This window comes from Engystomops pustulosus, chromosome 2 (genome assembly GCF_040894005.1).
Source record: "Engystomops pustulosus chromosome 2, aEngPut4.maternal, whole genome shotgun sequence".
Classification (NCBI taxonomy): Eukaryota; Metazoa; Chordata; class Amphibia; order Anura; family Leptodactylidae; genus Engystomops; species Engystomops pustulosus.
In genome coordinates, this window is record NC_092412.1 from 114,057,268 (window position 1) to 114,081,537 (window position 24,270).

General features: G+C 39.1%; 1 protein-coding gene across 2 annotated transcripts in view; it reads right to left on the bottom strand.

Annotated features, from left to right (window-relative positions):
* Window positions 1–24,270, bottom strand: part of CBLB (Cbl proto-oncogene B) — a 104,966-nt gene that overhangs the window by 31,769 nt on the left and 48,927 nt on the right. For both annotated transcript variants that reach the window (XM_072136072.1, XM_072136071.1), the window contains exons 3-9: window positions 21,523–21,669; window positions 18,373–18,529; window positions 11,728–11,849; window positions 11,017–11,154; window positions 1,830–1,917; window positions 809–940; window positions 114–314 (exon numbers count right to left, since the gene is read on the bottom strand). In XM_072136072.1, coding sequence (XP_071992173.1) covers window positions 114–314; window positions 809–940; window positions 1,830–1,917; window positions 11,017–11,154; window positions 11,728–11,849; window positions 18,373–18,529; window positions 21,523–21,669 — 985 coding nt within the window. The remainder of the gene's footprint in view (window positions 1–113; window positions 315–808; window positions 941–1,829; window positions 1,918–11,016; window positions 11,155–11,727; window positions 11,850–18,372; window positions 18,530–21,522; window positions 21,670–24,270) is intronic.

Sequence of the window (24,270 nt, forward strand, 5' to 3'; positions counted from 1 at the left end):
AATACATATAAAAAACAAAGCAAATTCACCCATTACAATATCTCCTTGGTGTACTGAGACATGCAGCGAGATGTACAAGTTTAGGATAGCTTAATATATTATAATAGTGTTACCTTTCTCACACAGGCCAGCCTGCTCATTATCAAGCAATCTTCTCTTTCATCATCATCATCAAAATCCAGCATGGGTGTACATAAACTGTCAAAATTACAACTATTCCTGCTCTCATCTTTTGGGTCAAAAGGATCAACTATTATTGGCTCTGTACCCTTGATTTCACAACGACAGAAAGGACATCCTTGTCCATCAGATTCCTGCAAAAGCAAAACAAAAATTGAAAAAATTTTTTTTTTAGGAATGTATAGCCAGCTTTATAAAAAGAAATACACTGCATATGCAATGCGAAAAGGTCTACATATGTTTTAAGGACATCTACCATCAGATAACCTGATTGTACATGTTTATACTCATCATCCTATCCCTTCCTGAATGGCAATAGGCTTCTTTTGTCATATTTTAGTCATTAATTTTTCTAAATAATGGTAGTTTATACCTACTGCATTTTCCTTTTTAAGTATGTACTTTAACTGAATATTCGCTTATAATAATGTAGTAATCGTTTTCTGATAGTAATAAATTAAAGGAAATGCCTAGATTTGTACAATTTAAAGTACCGTACAACAATAAAGGAAATGTTCATATACATAGTACAGAATTATATCCTAAGAAAGTAAGAAGAGAGCAGAGAACAAAATGTGCCGACAAAGTGGAGCTTTCTAAAATTTATGGCTAAATGTAATGACAGTACCTGCCAAGAGGTGAGACATAAAGTACACATCAAATGTCCACACGGCTCAATCTTCACATCTTTATCATTTTCTGCACAAATTTTACATAGCTGAAAGGTCGAACCCATTTCACAGTACAATTCATATTGTTCCTGAAATAGAAAAAAACACCACAACACAAAAGAAAAAATTACTTACTAGTACTCTATTAAAAAAAAAAACAAATAGGAGTGTGAGCTGGTAAAAAATAGGTCTTCCCTCTAAAGTAGCAGAACCAAATATGCCTTAAGATTCATCAGCATAATTGACTATTACATGAACTATAGAGATTATAATTACATGAGCTGTCGCTTAGGCACGATTCACACCTGTTTAATGAAAAAAGTTGAATGGACCAGCTAAACTGTAGACCAAGTAACTCTATTGGCAATGCATTAAAATTTTCAAAGTGACATCCAGCAAACAGATGTACGGTTCTTCATCATGGCTGATCGCACCTGTGTCTGAGTTTCTATTACACTTTCTGTTTTAGCTTCCGTGACAATTCTGCCATAATAGTGGAAAAAAAGACGCTTGCTGCTGCGCTATTTTTACTACTATTTGACAATGTAAGGGGAAATGGGACCTGTCGAACGTAATTGGTTCACAACTCACACAATACCAGAGGCCCACTCTCATCACATTTTTTTTTGTACAAAAAAGCAAAATAGAACTAAAACAGAATTAAAATCAGCCTCATGAACCATAGCAGCAAAGTGATAATGAGAAGAAATCAGAAGGCGTCTCCTATTATGAGGAGCTGTAATCCGACATATTGTAAATGCACAACTAATTGAACTGTGTGGATGCACCCATTTAACAAGCTGTTACAGAATACCATCAGATGGTAAAGAATTGACTTGTTTCAGGAGTTAATGCTAGTTTCAAGGCCCATCAAATAGACTGTCTTGATTTCACAGATTTTACAAATTAAACTGTAATAAAAGGAGAAATAGGAAAATATTCATTGTTTGAATCAAAAGTAGTAATAAAAGCAGATACCTGGGTGACTTTGATGTGATCATGTGGTGTGGGCTCACAGAGACCTGTCAAGTCTGGATTGTAGCTTCGTCCATCAGGATAAAGGTAACTGAAAAACATACAAAAAACAACTTAATTGAATGTTGTCAGTATCAGCACAATGCTCAACACCAAAACTGAAAATATGAGACATCAAGGCCATTTAAACTGCCAGGTAAATTTATGGAGAGCAATAACTGACTAACTATCTTGTGTTATTATACACTGGAGATCAAAACTAGAGAACACACAATTTTCTAAATGTCAAGGTCATTGTGTAGTCCTATGGCATTGCGCTCCAGTTCAGAACTGAAGAAGGTAAGAATCTGTTTCATTATCCAGTGCCTTGATTTTTAACATTTGGACTAAAAGCCCAATCTGCAGTGACCAAACCTCTCATTAGCAGAAAGAATCAAAACTCACTTTTGCCGATAAGCATGTTGTGTGGACAGAGGAGAAGTGGCCCACAGTTTATTTTAGAGATTAAAGCTAGTTTCATTTATTTGGACCTTATTGGAAACATTTTGTTTGTCAACAAACTGGGGAAAGACTGAACCCAAAGTATGTAAAGAAGTCTGTGAAAGAGTTTGCCGGAAGTGTCATGGTATGGGAAATGTTTGCTACAGCAGGATTTGGCCTCAAATACAGCTACATAGCAGAGTGCATGCAAATGTCTATCGGAAACTTCTTTAAAAACACGTGCTATCTTTCTTGCATTCATCACTCAGTCATCCAGCAATTTTCATGCAGGACAATGCCCTTTGATACACAGCAAAATGGGTACAATAGTTCCATGAAACAGAAACATTGGTACAATGAAATGGCCAGCGCATAGTCCTCATCTAAACCCAGTGGAAAACTTCTGAAAAATACTTGGTGACAAAGACAGGACAAGAGGGACAGGAGGGGCCATGTAAACAAACAGGGGTACTGCGTGGAAGACCAGGAGTGCTGGAGAAGAACTACAAAAATTCACCAGGACATTTGAGGCACCAATGCTCCTTGGTCACAAAGGAAGATTCCCATCCACTGACCATTAGTACCATTGTGTCCTGTGGTTAACTGGCTATACATATTGATGAGCTGCTTCTCTTGTCTGGTATAAACCATAAGTTTACATGAAGTTTATAGTCTGTGCTGTGTGAGCACTAAGGGTTAAAAGCATTTTGTCAAAGTGTACAAAGTGCTGAGGGGTGGGGGAAGGGGTGCAGAATGAGGTGAAGAGAGAAAAAAAGTTCTGTAGAATCACAGACTAGGGCTACATTCACACTACAGTATGGGGGACGTATATACGGCCGATGTATATGCGGCCGATATACGTCCCCCATACACTTCTATGGGCTCGCGGCGCGAGCGGCACCATACCGCTCCGTAGCCCGGGAAAAGATAGGTCATGTCCTATCTTTTCCCGTATTCCGGCGCTGCGGCCATACATCGCTATGGAGAGGGGCGGGGGTGAGCGCACACCTCCTCCTCTCCCCGCGCTGCCGTGTGCCCACTGTGCTACGGTGCGGCGGGCTCACGGCAGTGGGAATGTGGCCTAGGATGGAGGGACTGATATGAAACAGGGTTATATCTTGTACCTCACTATTTTGTGTGAAGACATCTGTAGCCACAGCACTGAACACATTCAGCTCTGCTATAGACTCATGCAAGTCCCATGACCTCCCCCTCCTTTCTCCACTGTGAGCAGGAAGCTGAAGCCCCTCCCCTCTTTCACTAGGTATCTTGTTTACAAATGAATAGTTCATGAGTGACCAGGCATAGCAGGAGACCCGGCTGGTATAGAGACAGGCTAAACTGAGGAGGGTAACAAATAAACTGCTGGATATACGAGATAATCCCAAGAGCTATTGATTTGTGGCAAAAAAGTAACAGTTGCGCTTTAAATGCCAAGTTAAAATTTTCTATATGTTGTTTACATCTGCCATTTTTGTCTCCAGTAAGTCCTTGATTCCATAATATTTGATCATAGATTGCAAGCGTTTGTGAGCAGGGCCCTCATTCCTATTGTTTCATCTGACCATGTTATTACTTTGTAATGTCTCATTTTATGTGTTTCTGTATTGCCCTGGGGAACATGATGGCGCTAAATAAAGATTTATTATTATTGTTATAAGGAAACCAGGGCTTAATTGGTAAAGAGTAATAAATTAGTCTTTAGACTAATAAAAAAAAGCCATAATACAGATATGAACAAATGCACAATTATATTGTCATATATATGCAAATAAAGGCAGAGCTTCATTTATTTATTCTGATTATAATCATAATATGGCATAAACTGGGCCTTATAAATGGAATTATTTTAAGGGTGCTGTACAAGGTGAAAAGGATTATGATACTGAAGTAAGGAACCTAAAATATCTTACAAAATCAAGAAAGCCGCAATGTAACTGGAAAAAGTTGCCATGGCAGCGTGGCCCATATGGAGAAAAAAAGAAAGTCTGCCCATCAGAGATGTCATCTGTAAGACACCAGACTTTGAATGAAAGCTTCAACCCAGCTGTTCTACTAAACCAAACATACATGAAACTTATATCCCCATGGTGCTGTGTATTCACTAATACCACCAAGGGTCTCATGTTATATCCCGAATGTGGACAACAGAATAGGTGTTCAATATGCTTTCTTGAGAAAGGCCTTCATAAAAAAACGGAAACGTTCCATACTGTATATGCTACTTTTTTCCTCTGTGCTGCTGTTTATAGTAGGACGGATCCACCTGGAGTATTTAGTCTAGTGTCACCCACACAGTTAATAGATTGTAGTACAAGGCGTCAAACAAAACCTTTTCTCCTTCAACATAGACAGACCAGTTTACAACAGCATGTCTCTGCTTGGCTTAGACGGAATAGTTTTGTCTTTTTTTATTTAAACGGTATGCTGAAAGTAGCAGGCAACATAGTTTATCGCAAAAAATAATCATTCTATTTCCTGGTTGGAAGATGTCCTGATCATGTACAATGTAGCAGAAATATCAGAGATTTTATCACAATGTGAAATAAATTGTACTTGGCATCTGAAGTGACAGACAAGTGTTGGCAACTGGGACTACTTCACTTCCTGAATAGTGTGTTGAAAGTGTAACTGATGCCATATTTTACTGGCTTCCATATCACAGCTCTGCAATCTTATACGAAAAACATGGGACACAAATAAATTGTAAAATGCATATTTTATGTCATCATGCGAAACCCATACATTTTCTGATTAGACATGCCTGCTGGCATATTCATTAAAGTGGACCATGGGCTGCATTAAGTGAAATAGTTTGATACGGTGGGAGCATTTATCAATGATTTTTTTGGATTTAGAACATGGTGCAAAAGCAGTGATTTGCAATGTTTTCTACACCATTTGTGAAAAAAGCTTTTCATTTACATAAATACATTTTTTGCCACCGTCCTAACATGCCAAAAAGTTAGTGTGACGAAGCCTGGGCTTACTAATCTTTACACCAGATTTCTAACATGAAAGTGCGCTATAATTGGCAACAGTTTTTCCTGGAGTGAGTTGCAGCAAGGCAGTGCATCTTGTCATATAAAAGGCACAAGTTGTACTGGGGCAGGGGGATATCAAGATCAATGTGACAAATGCTGTCCATAACACATCCACCCAGTGATTACTGCATGTAACCACTGTACAGGCAGTCCCCGGGTTACATACAAGATAGGGTCTGTAGGTTTGTTCTTCAGTTGAGTTTGTATGCAAGTCGGAACTGTATATTTTATCATCGTAATCCCAGCCAGAACTTTTTTGGTCTCTGTGACAATTGGATTTTAAAAATGTTGGGTTGTCATAAGAATCAATATTAACAGTAAAGCTTCATTACAGACACCTTTGATAACTGTTACAGCTGATTATTGTAGCGAAGGGCTAAAGCACAATAAATTACCAATATCCAGAGGTCTGTTTGTAACTAGGGGTCGTATGCATGTCGAGTGTTCTTAAGTAGGGGACCGCCTGTATATACAACATTCAAGAATAGAGTAGTACAATAGACACCACAACAGACCCCATTAGAAGTCAATTGTTACCGCCAGGTACTGCTGGGACATATTATATGAGGAGTTCACACTGCATGATTTTAGTAACCAGGGTAAACAACTACAGTTTTGTACAGGCACATGCAATAACAACATACACCTAACTATATACATATGAATACACATATATAATAATACCACATACACACACATACGCATATACTAACATCCTCAAACACATACAATGCACTCACAGTGTACACATGCATACACATACACTACAACATACATATACATACACTAACATGCTCAAACACACATTTCATGCACTTACACATACTACTACATACATATACATAATACACATCAATTTACTAACACACACCAACATAGATCATGCCTCTCTTCTGCTCCACATCAGTACAGATTGTATTGCTAGCCACTGTTCTCATATAGCAGCAGCTGGAGATTCCTAAAGGGGTTTTCTCATGAAAGAAAATTCGCAAATTTCGATCGTCTAGTGATGTTACCACAACAAAGATCATTTTTAACCCTTTACTTTTTTACAATTTTACTCAGTTTTATTATACATTATAATTCATCTTGTTCTGTGAGCTGACAATGTGGTTAGATTATTAGGGTACAGGTTTATATACACTTTCATTTACTTCTGAACATTGTACTAGTATCTGACACATAGAAAGAGAGATGAGACAGATCAGAGAAGATGAGATCCATAAGATGCCTATTACACACAATGACACAGCCAACTCTCCTACATCTCTGCTATTCTATAACACACTGCTACATTTAATGTGCCTTTATCCCCCTCCCCAGATAAAGATCTGTCTGTAGCTTTACACACCTGATACCGGCAGGAAGTCAGTGGGGCATATTTATCAGGACCTGACGTGGTGCAGAGGCCCTGAAATAATTACAAATGCTAGCTTATTGCTAGCACTTGCTATTATTTGCCCCAATCCACCACCTTCACGCTAGTAAAGGGGCGGGAGTGGGCCGGCGCGGGGCATTACTGTCCCCGCTCCTGCGCACTTGCTGCTGGCGGCGACTTTTCACATATGCCGGCTGTGTTACAGGGGCGTGTCTAGGAGCAACTGAAATTGTAAAATCCAGGACTGATAGAGACAGGCTGGACTTACATCTGTGAAATGCTGTATTTTTGTTAGCAACAATGAATTAGAGAATGATTTTTTTATCCTTAGTACATTTAAGAAACTTGTATTTGAAGGAATACCCCTTTAACTAGAAGAACCTATTGGATAGCCACGCCCCCCCCCCCAGGAGCCTGGGGCCCTGCCCATAATAGACCAGGGAAGATTGGGTGTAGTATTCATCCGTGTCACCTATGACTAGGTCACATACAATGTCAGGTGTAAAATAAAATAAAAAGCTTACTCATACTGCAATGGAGCTTCAGATGCAAAATAATTGGAAAACCACGATTTTCATAATGTGGACTTACAGTACATGCCCGCAGAAACATGTTCAAAATGCAATTGTCACCTAATGTTGGTACTGACAATTCCCAGCACTTTTCAGTGGTTTTTCAGCATAGGAAAAATGTAGACCATTCCTCCCAGTGACAGTACAACACCTGTTTGTGAACGGTGTCAACGTGCCTCCAAGAATGTGAATCTGGATGGTCTACAGCACTACACAAAATCTTTCGACAATTGTGGTACAATTCTTAGAGGAAAGCAGTATGTAAGCATTCCACCACTGAGCCTGCTCCAACCTGTTTTCTTGTGTTACGTGACATGGTAAGTTCACTGCCCATACTTCACATGTTGTGACTCCTCAATTTCTTCTAGTCCTATGGTTTATTCCTCTTGTGTATGCCCTAATTCCCTACTTTTTTCACAACAGGCTTTACCACACTCTCTCATCCAGTTACTCATTATTTTATATATTTGCCTGCTGACACTATACTTTTTTCCAACCTTGCTATACAGGTTTTTTTTTACCAAGCTTCTAAAGCTGTGCATTATAAACTAGGGGGCACATTTACTTACCCGTCCCTTGCGCGATCCCCGCTGTGCGTTGTCCGATGATCATGGACTCCAGCGCGATTCACTAAGATCATGCGCCCGATATCCTGCATGTGTCGCTCCCCGCTCAGGTCCGCCAGAGTTCGCCATCTTCCTCCTGATGCATGTAAGTGCTTGGCTTGCGACGCAAATTCAAATATTAAATCCTGCGCTCAGTCTGAATCCATTGGTTCGTACAAAGGCCCGCCCCCGATTTGTGTTGTATTACAGCTGGTGCCAAAATCTGATTGCGTGTGCCACAATCCCCTTTTAAATTCGGCGCAAAAGGGTAATCGTCGGAATATCGGACATTTTTGTGGTCCGCAAACCCTTAGTAAATGAGCCCCTATGTAGTTCAATCTGGATAAACCAATGTTTTACTAGTAATATATCTTAATACTGGTTTACACACTTTGTATTCTTTGCACCATTATTTAAAAAGAAATCTCATGTCAAAATCAAGCATGATAAACTACTTACTCATAGATCCAGACACGGTGACTGTGGTAATAATCTTTGATTTGTTATCCACGGCCTCCTTCCTTATAAAGTCAACTGTTAAAATGATGCTAATGAGCCTGAGGGGCTACCTTAACCCATCTTGGTACTGAGATTAGGGTAGAAATTGCTTACTACACAAGTGCAACAGGGGCTAGGGTAGTCCTTTAGGATCATATAATATATTTTATACGAATATACATGTATAGGAAATACAACTATTTTTTAAAACAATTTACATATATGGTTTAATGTTTAAAGGCCTGATTAAGACACTAATGCAGCATTGAAATGCAATTCCTATGTTTTAATAAAAAGTTGGAGCAATCACTTCTCTATTCAGAGTTACTTTCCGACCAAGGTACAGCATTGCTGTAGGTCCTAACCAGATTAGCAGCAACAACCCAGAGTATATCACGGCAAACATTTTTCATGAATCAAATTGCGCAATTCCTAGTTCCGATCAATATGACTAAACATCATTCTGGATCATGACCTGATCTACCTGACCCAATGTAACCACAGCCTGGACTCAGCGTTTGAACCTGAAATTGACAATTTCCTGCTCCTTTAAATGTAAGAGGAAGTCATCTGTAACCTTCTGGGACTTTACTAGCAGAGCATCCTCTTTGAAATGAGGCTAGAGAGATTTAAGGTTCATTATTGTGGGAAGAATCCATAATATATCTAATCGCTGTATAAAAGGGGGATGAAAAACCACAAATGTATTTAGGGTAATTCACACACACACACACACACACGTATCCTAGTGTTAATGTAAACCTGTGTTCAATCAATTAATTCCCTTGCTTTCCTAATCTCTAGGGATTATGACATGATCTGCAGCAAGAGAGTTTATAGCTGTTCAGTTCATAATGAAAAAACCAAGAAGAAATTAACTGATAAAAGCCAAGACTTATAGAAAAGATTAAAAACATTATTGGAAAAAGATAAGTAACCAAAATGACAAAGTGTGAAATGGCTATTCACATTTTAAAAGGCTTCCCCCCTAACTAACTTCTGTAAATGTATGTGTTCTGAATGGGTCAAAGGGAATAATCCAACATGGTTTATCGTCCCTGAACTGGAAATGTTAAAATCCTATACTTCACCAGGGTCATCCTGATACAGAAAAGGAGGTTCTTCACACAAACATCACGGAAGCTTATTCCCTATCCACAGTATAGATGCAAAATTACAGATTACTGGGGATCTAATCTAACACGGGTCAGAAGCTAATCAATCAGAACAGGATATCACTTGTATCCTCCCTATAAATAAAGTGCCGGTACACTTAGAGTGACCAGCACTCCTTTTACTACTAAGGTGTTCCCAGAGACTGTGGATCCAATGGTCATACCCTTATGATTGTAAATCTAATCCAAATCCAATGGATACATATGTAAAGGCGTATTCTAGAACCTATAAAGTAAATCTACCATCAAAATCAAGCATGGATAAATCAAGGACACTTACTCATAGATCCAAGCACCGCAACTATGACAATCTTCTTATATTTGTTATCCATGGGCTCCTTCTTTCTAAATGACATTTTAAAATTATGCTAATGAGCCTGAGGGTCTCTGAAGACATCCACAGAGCCCCTCATGCTGAATAGCATAATTTTAAAAGTAGATTTAAAAAAAATTAAGCTACTGAGCCTGAGTGGCTCCATTTGTATTCCAGGAGCCCCTAAGTGATGTCTTTTCAATCACTATAACAATCAGCAGAGTAGGTCTCCCCTCCCCTTGCACTTCTGCTGCTGCTAGATTACACAGGCAACGGGAGGAGGGAGAAAGCAGGGGGAGCATGTTCTGCTAATTCTAACAGCCTGTGACATTGCAGCACTAAAGGGCTCTGGAAACGCCTACCAGAGCCCCTTAGACTCATTGGCATAATTGTAAAAGTTGATTTTAAAAGGACAGAGGCCATGGATAACAAATATAAGACTATTACCACAGTCACAGTGCCTGGATCTATGAGTAAATGTCCCAGTTTATCATGCTTGGTTTTAATGGTAGAATTGCTAGGCTCAACTTCGGACAGGTCATCAATATCTGATAAGTGGGGTTTCACCAGCTGCAACCCCTTGTCTATATAAAAATGTTTAAATCGATAAATATTCCTGCTCATCTATTTGGATATTACTGTAGACACAAGGAGACAAAAATATTAGTTCAGAGATTAACTTGTTATTTAAATAACTGTATTGTATAAAAACTTTTGCCTTACTCTAATTAGCCATCTGCTTTACCTTGCCCCCCTGAATGCTCTCCATTTGACAGAGTAGGGCATGAGGAGGCTTGTTGGGAGGAGCAGTATTAGAGTAGTGCAAGAAAAAAAGACCTGGAGTGATGTCACAAGTATGTGAGTCATCAATTACAAACATGCTGTCCTGATTCATATGAATTCCCTTAGCTGATGTCACAACCAGGAAGTCCCACCCACTTCACGAATAGCTGAATATGATATATAAGAAGGAATGATAGATATACAAGGCTTTATATCAGGACAGGACGAAGCCAGCTCTCTCTAGCTGTGCTACACAATTTTTTGTCAGTAACTTTATAGTACGCTTTAACAGTTTCAAATCTGTACAAACTATTACTGCATGCACTACACAAGGTTACGTACAATCCTTCTCGACTGCCATCAATCAGAGCTTGAAAGAGGGGTTTGTTATGAGGTATTGTCTGTAGGATATTTCCATCACTAGTCACGTAGCCAATAGCCCATTGTCCCAGTCTTGTGCAACTTAGTCGAAAAATGTAACTAGAAGATAAAAAGAAATAAAACCGAAGAAGATAAAAATAGATGAACTGTGATATTAACACACTAATCTCTAGATATACATGATATAAGAACAGTAGAATAATTTTCTATTGGATTTGGCTTCATTCACACCTTGTTTTTAGTATATGCCAATTGCAATCAATGGACATATAATGGCAGACGAAGGCATAGTTGTTGCATCTATCTGCTCAGTATCTTTGTCCTGTGTATCTGTGAGACATAGCTTGCCCCATCCTGCTGATGGACAGAATACGCTCAGGGGAGGCAACAGAAGACGGTGACACAGAGGGGGAAAACCCCTAACAGCTGCTGCCACTGTTCACTATCCCCTACCCTGTTCCCCCCCCACTGAGCAATCAGGGGGGAAGAGGAGTCACGTAGCGAACGTGCCATATGTTCAAAGGACTCGTGGGGAATTTGCCATACATGACCTCACAACGTATAACCAAGATGTGCATGACAGAATCCAGGACATAAGGCAGGCATTATGGGGGTTCAGAGGTAGGCTACTTATTTTTGCTAATAAGGGAAGAAAACAAACTCATGATGTACCTTCCGGGCTTAGTGCTGTACTTCTGTAAACGTGCCTTGACTTCATCGTAGGTTAAAAAAGCCATATAGCCTGGATGAGTCACAGCTAGAAAGTTCCAATTTCTTAGTATGGAGCCCCAGGGCTAAAGAGGAAGAAGAGAAATCAGACAAACAGAAGGAATAATTCCAAAATATCCCTTGTGCATCTTTAAATGTGATACTGGATAGGCTTTGTTTGACCAAGGTGTCACCTTACCAATTGGGCATTCTGAAAATTGGTAATTATTTCTTCCAAGTAGGGAGAAGGCATAGGGAGGAGCTGCTAGATTTAGCCGGAGGAAGACATGACCCTCTCAACTCCTGCTAGATGATAATGTATGCCAGGCAAGATTATAAAGTTTATTTTATAGGGGTGTGAGGGAAACAATTTTTAAAAGGATTCTAAAATCTAAAATCCAATAAAAGAATCTTCGTACAGAAAGTTCTAGACGCGTATCCAGGGTGCATTTTAAACCATCTAAACGCCTGGATTTGTATTTTCCATAAGTTACTGCATTTTTAACTGCCAATAGAAACAGTCTATAGAAGTCTATTTACTTCTTCCAAGTACTGCACTAGGAAGACTAGACTAGTTTTACAGTCTGCCTGTCCCCAACAGAGGGTCCTCTGTACCTTACCTCTTCTACATCCTGCTGTAGAGTTCATTTACAGGTGAAGCATAAGAAATATGGTGCTCTGTGGAGATGTTACTATATGTACCAAAAACTGTATGTGCCATTTACATGGACAGATTGGGAGAGATTTTATCAGTGCTTCTACGCCACTTTTCTGTGTGGGCCTATGCCTCCTAATGTATCCGGCAGGACAAGAGGAGGGCTATGATAAATGCCCCACAATATCTCTAAAGAGAAAGACCTGTTTCTAGGCATTTTTACTTAAATCATCAGAAAACATTTTGGCAATTAGCACATTGAAAAGTTTGTGGTGGGCTAAATCACCCTTTCGGCATACCAAAATCATGTCTGTTAGATCTTTGATTTAATACATTTTAAATTCTGAACTTTGAGCTAAGTTATGAAAAAAAATTATATTTGACAAGTGTAATGTTTACAAAAGAGCTATTTCTTGATCGTTTAGCTCTGGCTGCAGTCATCTCATATTAAGCTTCAAGTGAAATACAAAACTAAAAAATAAGTTACTTTTAGCAGAATTCCCCCTAAATCAGCTTAGTGGAAATGCTGGTCAAGATGTTTTTACAGCAAGCAGTATTTGGATTAGCAGAAATGCATTTAACAAACTTCTTCTATGATGGCCTCAAAGGTGGATTACTTTTAATCTGCACTGCAGAAAGAGCGAGCCTAAGCCTAAAACACCAAGAAAGTCAGTCAGCATCTTCTGAGATGGATAAACAGTTTAGCCTTAATTCTTCAACGATAGCCTGAAATGCTTCAGCCAGTTATAGAGGGACTCTCTCTTTTTTTACTAAATGGGATAAAAAAAAAACTTAAGAGTAGGTTTCTAATAATTATACATGCCATATATGTAGGAAGCCTTAAAACACTTTTTTTTTTTATTTCTAATAAAATGACCATCATAAGATGCACACCACACCACTGCTTATGGAAAGCTTATTCCTGAATCTTTTTTCAGGCTAAGAATGCAAACATATTGCTAGTTGTTTTTTTTTCTGTGTGTTTTTTTTAAATAAGGTCATACCTTTTTAAGAGTTTTGGGCACAGATTATACTTATTGAACTTACGAGTCTAGTAGGCAGCCCTACTTTGTTAGCGACTGCATTCCCTATGTGCATGTGGACAGGGCCAGCGTTAAGGGTAAACTGGGCATTTGCCCGGGGCCCCCTAAAAGAAGAGAATCTCTTGTTTGTAGGTGTCAGGGAACCTAAAATATTCACGTTTAAAGTGAGAATTTCCGGTAAGATTTACATATATAAAATCACACCCGACGGCACTTCAACTATTAATATCTCTGTATTCCTGACACCTGACTCCGGAGCCAGAGAGATAGTCCTCTGAAATGTGTCCCCTTACAGATGATTAGCCATCAGGCTACAGGGAGAAATTTGCTGCACATAGGAGCTGCTGCACCTCACAGATAATGTAAATATTGACATAATATCTACTAATGTTCATGTTTTTAACCCTCTCCTATCCAGAACAAACTAAGAACACACTTCTGATTGCCTTTTATTTTGTGATTGTTTTTCGTTTGCAAAAACTGAGTGATACGATGAACGTTCGCCTTCTCCTAAAGTGGCTACATATTAACACCGTGACCCAGAACGTGTCCATAAAGTTATAAAAACCACATATGTTCCAGAATTAATTTACTTCACACTATCCTCCATTATTTATAGCTATACTGGATTACTGTTGTGTAAGGTAGAGTGAAATAATATATCTGTGTGAAGCACAGTGCAATTTTCAGCAAAAAATGTTTGGCGCCCCCTGTGGATTTAAAATTCCCTTTGCTGCATATTTTAGTGAATAAAGATATGAGAGGTATGTATGAAGTCCTCACATTTTACTATTTGATATAAGTATTCTGGATTTGTACATATTTTAGAGGAAATTTTGTATTCTCATGCAATTTTTGCATTTTATTACTGTTTGCTGCAAAGTTGCATGAAGGTGGTGAATGAATTAAAAAGTTATTCTTATTTAAATGGTGATTTCTGGAAAAAATGATTTTGATACAATAGTAGCTTTTTATTTTGTGCGTTATTTTTAAACCCATTTGTGGATGGCAATCAAATATGGCATAGTTTTTGTTTTAGCATTTTTGGGAGTGTAAATTCTTGATGTTGTGTATCTGCTCCCTTTGTGTTAATATTTTTAAATCCCTATTTGTCCGTAAACCTACGCTTTGATGTGGATTTCCTGTAAAAATGTATGTTTTTGTGGCATTTTCAATGCACTTTTTGTTTAATAATTTGTGTTTGGGTGCCTTTACTTTTTAATCTGTTTTATTGCAATATTTGTGAACATATGATTGTGTGCCATGTGTGAACTCTACACATGCCTTTCAGAAAATATATGGTAAGTGTAATTATTGTGCAAGGATTATGCAGGAGCCTCTTAATGAATGTGACTGTTCATAAAATAGTTTTATTTTGGGGCCCCACTTTTAGTTTTGCCCCGGGCCCAACTTTGTCTAAAACCGGCCCTGCATGGAGAGATGGCCAGGATCTGCTGTATCTCATGAAGTTCGCTGTGCACATGATCTGCTCAGCTCAACAACATGATGTCTACTGACTGCACATTGTTGTTAACATGAAATTGTAGGGTAGAGTGATAAATATCTAGTTACTTAGATATTGCCTGAACAGGTTGTGAACAAGCCGCTACAAAAAAAAAAAAATAGAAAATATGTGTTATGCTGGGTGAAAAAGGATCTGAAGTCTGTTGATAAGGCCACCTAGTGCAACATAATGGAATGTCAACGCACAAAAAAATAATGTTATTGTTTTTCCTTTTCAGAAAACATGTTAGCATAGGCCACAACGTCTGGGCGAGTAATTCTTTACCTGGGGTTTAAAAGGGCAACTAAAGGTTGACAAGCATAATAGATTTTTATAATTTAAGGATTATATATACACACACACACACACACACACACATATTCCAAAAGCACTGTGTGCACGTCACAAGTATAATGGAGCTCTGTGCACCTGGTAATAATGCCATTGTGTGGTCCATAGCGCAAGCCTTTGGAGGTATTAGGACCGGTGCGCTCTTTTTCATGCTCTATAAATGTACTATCCACAATATAGTTAAAATTGTTTTAATTGGTGGTACAGTTAATATTGTTAATTCTGACTTACAGACAACCCCTACTTTCATACGGCCCTCTGGTTGCTGGTAATGTATTGTACTTTAGTCTCAGGCTACAATGATCAGCTGTAAGAGTTATCAAAAGGGGTCTCAAATCACAATTATAAAATATACAGTTCTGACTTGCATACAAATTCAACTTAAGAACAATGCCTGTAATCCAAAATGATACATTTATATTATGTGATTATACTTTAAAGCACAATTAAGCCTTTCATGCACATTTGTTAATGCAGAAATGAATAGTGCAGGTGTCTGCTCTTCTTTCTCCTGTAGTGAGCAGTGTATCGGAGGTCTTGTACATAGAAAAAAAGATCGATCTCCAAATACGGTATGGAAAAAGATAATCAAGGGACAGTAAAGAGTTAACTCAATCCTAACTGCCCCCTGTCTTTTGACAGTGGGGGTGGTGCAGGTCCCGAGTCTAGAGCAACATTTTTTAGTATTTCGCTGCAGTATTCCTTCTTCCGCACTGATGAAAGTAGCATGAAAGTCTTGGGCTGTCAGAGACACCCTAGGAAGAAAATGTAAAAGCTGTGCTTTCCAGAGGTCTTTTAAAACTTTATGGGGGATATATAATACAGGCTGGGTTACATACAAGATAGGTTCTGTAGGTTTGTTCATAGGTTGAATTTGTATGTAAATCACAGCTGCAAATTTTCTTTTGTCTCTGTGACAATTGGATTTTAACCCCTTCCCGCCACGGCCCTTTTTTGATTTTGCGTTTCATTTTTCACTCCCCACATTCAAAAATCTGTAACTTTTTTATTTTTCCATGTACAGAGCTGTGTGATGACTTATTTTCTGCGTAACAAATTACACTTCATAGTGATGGTATTTAATATTCCATGCCATGTACTGGGAAGCGGGAAAAAAATTCCAAATGCAGTGAAAATCGTAAAAAAACCATTTGTGCCGTACTCTTGTGGGCTTGGATTTTACGGATTTCACTGTGCGCCCCAAATGATATGTCGACTTTATTCTTTGGGTCGGTACGATTACGGGGATACCAAATTTGTATAGGTTTTATAATGTTTTCATACATTTAAAAAAATTAAAACCTCCTGTACAAAATTTTTTGGGGGGATTTTGCCATTTTCTGGCGCTAATAACTTTTTCATACTTTGGTGTACGGAGCTGTGGGTGGTGTCATTTTTTGCGGATTTTGGTGACGTTTACAATGATATAATTTTTACGACTGTACGACCTTTTGATCACTTTTCATGGAATTTTACATTTTTTTTAAATGGCAAAAAAGTGCCATTTTCGACTTTGGGCGAGATTTTCCGTTACGGGGTTAAACGCAGTGAAAAACCGTTATCATATTTTGATAGATCGGGCATTTTCGGATGCGTCGATACCTAATGTGTTTATGATTTTTACTGTTTATTTATATTTATATCAATTCTAGGGAAAGGGGGGTGATTTGAATTGTTAGGTTTTTTTATTATAATTTTTTTATTTTAACTTTTTTTTATTTTTATTTTTACTATTTTTCAGACTCCCTAGGGTACTTTAACCCTAGGGTGTCTGTACGATCCTATCATATACTGCCATACTACAGTATGGCAGTATAAGGGGATTTTACTACTCATACATTACAATGTGCTGACAGCACATTGTAATGAATGGGTTAACCCGAAGTAGCTTCGAGTCTTCGTGAGACCGGAAGCTACCATGGCGACGGATCACTCCTCCCCGATGACGTCACGGGGAACGACGATCCACGGAAAGATGGCGGCTTTTGCCGGGCGCGATCAGCAGTAAAACACCCGCCATCGGTGCCGGCACCGATCGCGGGTGTTACCGGTAAGCCTTTGCTGCAATATGCAGCAAAGACTTACCGACTATGGAGAGGGCTCGGCCCGCGAGCCCTCTCCATGTATCGGGACCCGACATGTGACGTACTATTACCTCACATGTCGGGAAGGGGTTAAAAATGTTGGATTCTCATAAGAACCAAGATTAACAATAAAGCTTCAATTGCAGACACCTGTGATAAATGTTATAGCTGTTTATTGTAGCATAGGGCTAAAGTACAGTAAATTAGCAACATCTAGGACATACAAATACACACACACACGTAAAAAACAAGCATCCATAAAATATTAATAAATATTTTGAAATAAATATGAATGTTTCCCGATAAAATAAAACATGCCCTTTCTACACTTTACCTTATCTGCCCGAAACTGTCACGAAAAAAAACACAGCAAAAATGTTTAAGGTAGCAGGCAAAAAAAAAGAAGTTATGGCCTGAAAAACCAATACATATGAAAATACACTAAAATACCATGGATATTAAACCTTTATTTAAGGGGTTAAATGGGTTTTCAGCAAATAATTGATTAAGTGGACAACCCTTTAAGACATAAGGCGTATTATGAGGTTTATCTCGCAAGAGAACATATCTCTAATATAAAGTGTATTACAGAGGTTATTATTATATGCACCATTACTTTATAAAATTTTTATCAAAAGTTTAAATAAGCTCTAACCCTTTCACAACTGTCCAGCGTAAATCTATGTTGGCCAAAAGTTAAGTGGTTTATGGAGAGAGCTGGAACAGAGACGCAGTAGAATTGTTTTGCAGTTTATTGTGTAAGTGATCAGAACCCCTAAGGTTCAAGTTCAAAGTTCAAAACACTCTAGAACATACATAAAAATAAACAAATAAAAAAAATAAACATGTTAGGTAGATTTGCGTCCAAAAATGTCTAATCTATGAAAATATAAAAAACAACCCTGGGGTTAAAATGTAAGAGGAAGAACCCTTAAAACAGAAGCCGAGAGAATGCAGCACCCAAATACTCACCTGAAAGAGTCTTGTAAAAATATCAAACTCAAATACAGATATGTAATCATTGCATGTCAAGTCAATGGTGGACTTGAGAGCCATTGCTTCTAGGCCAGATGTGATTTGATGAACTTCATGAAGGCACTGTCTAAAGACTTTCCAGGGCACTATGGTTCTGTCAATACAAAAAAAAACAGAAAATAATTATTATTTCCAGTCAAAAAACTACTGGGAAAGCTATGAGAGATGGAAAATAGAATTTTATATAAACTCCTCGTGTTCTGGATATCTGCTAAGGTTGTGTGCCCTATTTCCATAATTCCACTTCTACAGACATAGGACTCCTGCAGCCAAATTTTTCCTATGGCCGCAAACTACAGATCTCTAGTACGTTTTTGATGGCCATCTGTCATCAGTAGGTCATCCTATTTTGAGGATCTACAGAACGCTGGATAATTATGTCAGTAGCTTGTCCCAACACCTTGGAGTGTCACAGGATTGTGTTACCTAGCAAATGATCTGCAAATATGGACGGCACAGGGATGACACACAGTGTGTTATCCGTATTTTGCACAGCCCCACAGACCTCTATCTGACGCCAGAGCTGCAAACACGACCAAGAATAGGACCTGCTCTGAGTTTAAAGTCTGTGGCTGAGGAACCCTCAGATGTATATATGTGCCCATAGTAATATAGGGAGCCATGATAAAGTTGCATAAAAACAGCTGCATCACCAGAGAAAAATTATTTTGTGAGCGTTCTGACATCCTTTGGTTTCAGGACTCCCTATGGCGGCATCACCCTTCAGAAATTCCAGCATTATTTAGAGCTCTGCTTAATATTTGCACAACCACGTAAGTGAGCCAATATAAGACGACTCTCCTGTAATCTACGCCAGTCCTGTTTACGCACATCTAAACAATACTTCTAATCTTACGAGAGCCTTTCTCTGCTTTATTTTAATAGGATCTGGTTTTTATTAACTCCATTGAGGTTGGTATAGCAGAAAGGATGCATCAGATTTTGGATTCTTCTTCTATTCCAAACTAAAGATAGAAGCAATTTAGTATTTTCCATACTGCAGCGGCTTTTTAACATCAGACCCTTCCAGTCAGGAAAGTGCAATTGCAGTGCCAAAGGTGACCAGTAGATGGGCTTGAGTGCTTTAAGAAGATCAGTAGAAAGCAGAGGCGGCAGAACCATGTGACTAATACACAGCAGAGGAGCTCAGATGAAAAGACCTGTGATGATGTCACTGCCATATGATTGTAAGTTCTAGCTGCTGCTGTTCTTTCCTTCACCTCTCCTTAATACCAGCTTGGACAATGCTGGGAGTTGTAGTACCCAGCTATGCCACCATATATTGTCCATGATCTGAGCTTGGACATGCTTGTTGTAATAATCTTTATTAAGTGAATTGAGTCACTCAAAAATAATACTTATGTTCAAAATAATCCATCACATAATTTGCCGATGATAACATTAACCCCAGAATAGTGACAATACAAAAGCTTAAGGGGTTCATGTAAAAGCACATTCAGTGGTCATGGATTTCTTGCACATATTCCAATGAAAATCTTTAATGATGCATGTAAAGGCATGCCTATTACATGGCAGACAAAAGCATTACACAACAAATGCAAATTATGCTACGCCTGCCTACATTGCCATATCAAAAATATATATATATTAAAAATATGATCTCAAATAATGCAAACCTATTAGACCATAATACAACACAATATGGATAAAATTTTACATGCCAGCACAGTTTTTATAGTTTCCTAAAGAACCAATACATTCCAGTTTGTAGCAATGTTTTTAGGAAGAGCAAAGTCCTAGCTGTAGAGTAGAATTACCTAGAGGGCTTACAGATCATGGTGCCAGGGCCCAGAAGTCAGTAAGCTAAACTCACAACTCCAACTTGGACTCCCACTCCTCAATTTCCCAAACATTAAATCATACACTAGCTCCACCAAAATCATCACTCCAGTCCTATTTTACTGGTCACTCCAGAAGTGCTTGAGATAAATACAGGAATTTCTTCCCAGTGCCTTATTCATCTAATCTATACCAGGGGAGCCCCACTCCTGAGCATGTACACAGTGCACCACACTTCCATCTCAACTAAAAAGGGGGATCATGGGTGCACAAGACGTGCGGGCACTTGTACTTGTCAACTGTACTGTATTTTTGCTTGGTCATCTCTTGCTCCTGGCACAGCTTTGCTGTGGAGCCTGATGGCACCACATACAACCACCACGGTACACAGAGCAGAAAGTCACATGGAGGAGAAAAGCTGCAGTGTGGTGCAGGGAGGAAAATACGAGTCAGGAAAAGAGAAGATTTATTTTTTTGTCTGCTCTTATTATTATTATGTTCTATTATGTTCCAGTATTACTAGTTTTATGCTCTAGGGGTCTCCAGTATTAGTTTTATGATCAGGGGTTCTTCAGTATTTTTATATGCTCTAAGGGTCTTTAGTATTGTTAGTCTGATCTGGGATGGGCATTTTGTGCTGTACTATTGTTGTTGGTGCATCTAGGGGCTTGTGACTGATGAGCCCCTTAAAGTTGAGCAGCATGACAGTATGGCTTCCAGACCAATAAATGCAAATCAGGAAGAAAATAGACATTTAAATTATTGTTTGTGGAGTCAGACCATTTTATCCGACTCCACCAATATCAACACAGACTCCGACTCCACAGCCTTGCATAGTCCAGGACATGGTCATGTGTATAAGGCCTTCTCAGATTATCAATGGGTATAGACAAATGAAAAGGTGACAAATCAAATTATGACACTCCAAAAACCAATGGGGGGGGGTTTCAAAGTTTTGGTTTGCTGTGTATTCTGCAAGCAAAACCTCTGACAGAAAGAGGGTGCTTACTTTTCGGAAGCATTAGCTAATGACATAGATGTCCTTGGTGTAATAAACAGGAAAACCTCAGAAAGCATTAATGAACCACAACAATAATGGCTTCTAAGCTGCTGACGTCAGACTTGTCGACAAATGGCAGCTTCACGTCAGCATTTACTTCTCCTGTAGCAGGTACCACTTCTAGCATTTATTCAGCCAATGATACTTCCATGAACATTTAGGATCTGTAATATGTGTATAATGAAAACCATCCGTTACAGACTTCCTAGTCATTCCATTGCACTTACTTCTCTCCAAAGAACTTTCTCCAGAACTCTGCAGCATCTGCTTTCGTGATACGGAAGGTATCCCCTTGAAACTGTCCATTAGGGAATATTGCCTTTATTTCTGCCAACATATGGCTAAATATTAAGGACAGCTTTGTAAGGTTTCTCCTGCATTGAAGAAAAGCAATATATGTTAAGGGTCACATACCAGCTTTACAAATTCACAAATAAAACACACATTTTTACTTTTACGGTATTAACCATTTCCCAGGTTTCGTGTAATGTATAGGAATTTGCGCAGACAAACTCATAGCAATATTTTGACAACCAGTAAAAACAAATTTTATATACCTTTCCTCTGCAACAACCTTTTACTCCTCAGGATCATAGACAGTACCTCAATCTAAAAGACAGATTTTAGAGAAGAAACAGAAGCAAAGACATGGAGTCCACTGATTTCGATCACCACCGAGCTTGTACACCCAGGTCACCACCGAGCTGTCGAGGGGCAGCTCACTCCGAAATCATGAGGTGTTCCTCATACCCAAGTCCTCAGCGCTGCAGCATGTTGCAGAAAGCTTGGTGGTGACAGGAATGAGTGGACTATAAGACTCTGCTTTTGTTTCTTCTCTAAAGTCTGGCTTTTAGATTAAGGTACTGTAGGTGATCGTTTTATATGAAAACCCAGTCCTAGGGGCTTACATAAGACTGAGGGCAGAGGCTTTATGTACGCATGCCCCTATAAGTGCTTGTTAGTATCTTCTGCACATGAAAAAATGCACTAGAATAAATTTAGGAAAGTTACTTTAAAAAAAAAATTAATTAAGTATGCATTGTGCACAGGCATCTACAATGTTGTCTCCTTAAGAGCCCTAAGGCACTTGTGTTGCAAATCATGTCAGAGTCTGATCAGGGTTTGGTCCATAAAAATTGAGTTTTTAGTCAGAGTTTGTTCAGTGTCTCCGTTTTTCACACACCTTTTTTTGTGCTTCCATTGCAGGTAATGCACATGAAAAAGACTCAGGACTGAGCTCTATCTTTTCTATGGCTATTGATGTGTGAAAAACGCATTGCCCTTGCATTGGACTTGCATGTATCTCAGATGCATTTTTGATGAATCCCCATAGACTTGTATGGTGCGTTTTTCACATGCTTGACATGCAAAAGTAGAGTATGCTGAGATTTAAACGCGCGTTAAAAAAAACGTTCAGGAGCCGGCGCCAGAAGCTTGACGTACTATTACTGCATTTTGCAGGAACGCACCACCCGCCATGCAGCAATAGTACGTCAAATGTCGGGAAGGGGTTAAAGGCTGGGCAGAGACAATCGATTGCTCAGTCCAGAATCTCCCTGATCTGTAAGAGTCTGTCGATGACAGGTAATGTGCAAAAATGCTGTAGACCTCAATACGACTATTGCAGTATATAGTATGAGATATCAGACCTTCTAAGGTTAAAGAGTACCTGTCACCCATAATTTCGGCACTAGGTGCTGCTTACTAAAGTAAACTGTAAACTGCAGCGGAGTACAATGTAATCGTCGGACCACTTGCAAAGCGGTCCGATGTATTCATGAGGGGGTGATCAGATGCGCTGCCTCTTCCCCGGACCGCCCCACTCGCTCCATAGGCCGGCGGTGACTGCCACGCGTCATGCCCCTAACGCAGCCCCAACCCCACCCCCTCATGAATACATTGTACAGCTTTGCGAGCATTCCGACGATTACATCGTACCCCGCCGCAGTGTTAGATTGCGTTACCAGAGGTTTCCGGTAAAGCTATCATTGTAACACTGCAGCGTTTGTTTAAGTACATTAGTAAGCAGCTCTTAGTGGCGAAATTACGGTTGGCAGGTCCTCTTTAATGTAAACTTGGGCGTTTGAAAAACAGAAAAACTTTAAAAAAAAAATTATAAAATATGCCTAAGTATACTGTAAACATGTTAGGTATCACCTTTTCCAACAAAATATAATAAAGGATTATTCCCGTTGAACCCAGTAACCAAAAATAACAATACATACACACTAACAATATCAGAGGTGTGATCATCATTGTAACCTTCACAAAATAATAACCATTTCTATGAATCACTTGTCACTTCTAATTCCTCATTACGTCGGATATTCCTATAAATCACAATACAAAATACTCAAACTACAAACATATAGGTTCCTAGCAATGACAGTCTCACCACTTCCTGACATTGTGTTATTTCATTCTTGAGATCTTGTGTCTTTCTACTTCCTTTACACACTCACATCAAATATATCTGTATACAACGTCAGTGTATTATTTGGGTTTTTGCAAAATAACTTAAAAACATGCTACATAAACAGTAAGAAAACCTGCGTATGGTGTGAAGTATTCGATGCACCAATTTTTTTTCCCATCCATTAATGGAGATAAGAGGCTGGCTCATCACCTCTAACCTTAAAGAGAACCTACCACCACGGATCTACCGAGAAAGGTAGATCGGGTGGTAGGTGGATCTATAGGACGTGAAGATATCCCTTTTAAGGGCTAATCCTCAAGCCCCTGCAACTTTTATTCCCCGAATATGTACATTTTCTAAAGAGGCTACTGGGGCATGGGGTAGCCAGAGCTGAGGCTAGACAGTGCGGCTACTCCACGCCCCAGTAGCCTCTTTAATCCTCCTACCAGAAATCTTCGACGCGCAGCTCCTTGTATCTGCGCACTCTCATCCGAGAAACCTGCTGTCTGCGCATGCACAGAACAGCAGGTTCGCGGCTGCGCAGCTCCGAAGATTTCTG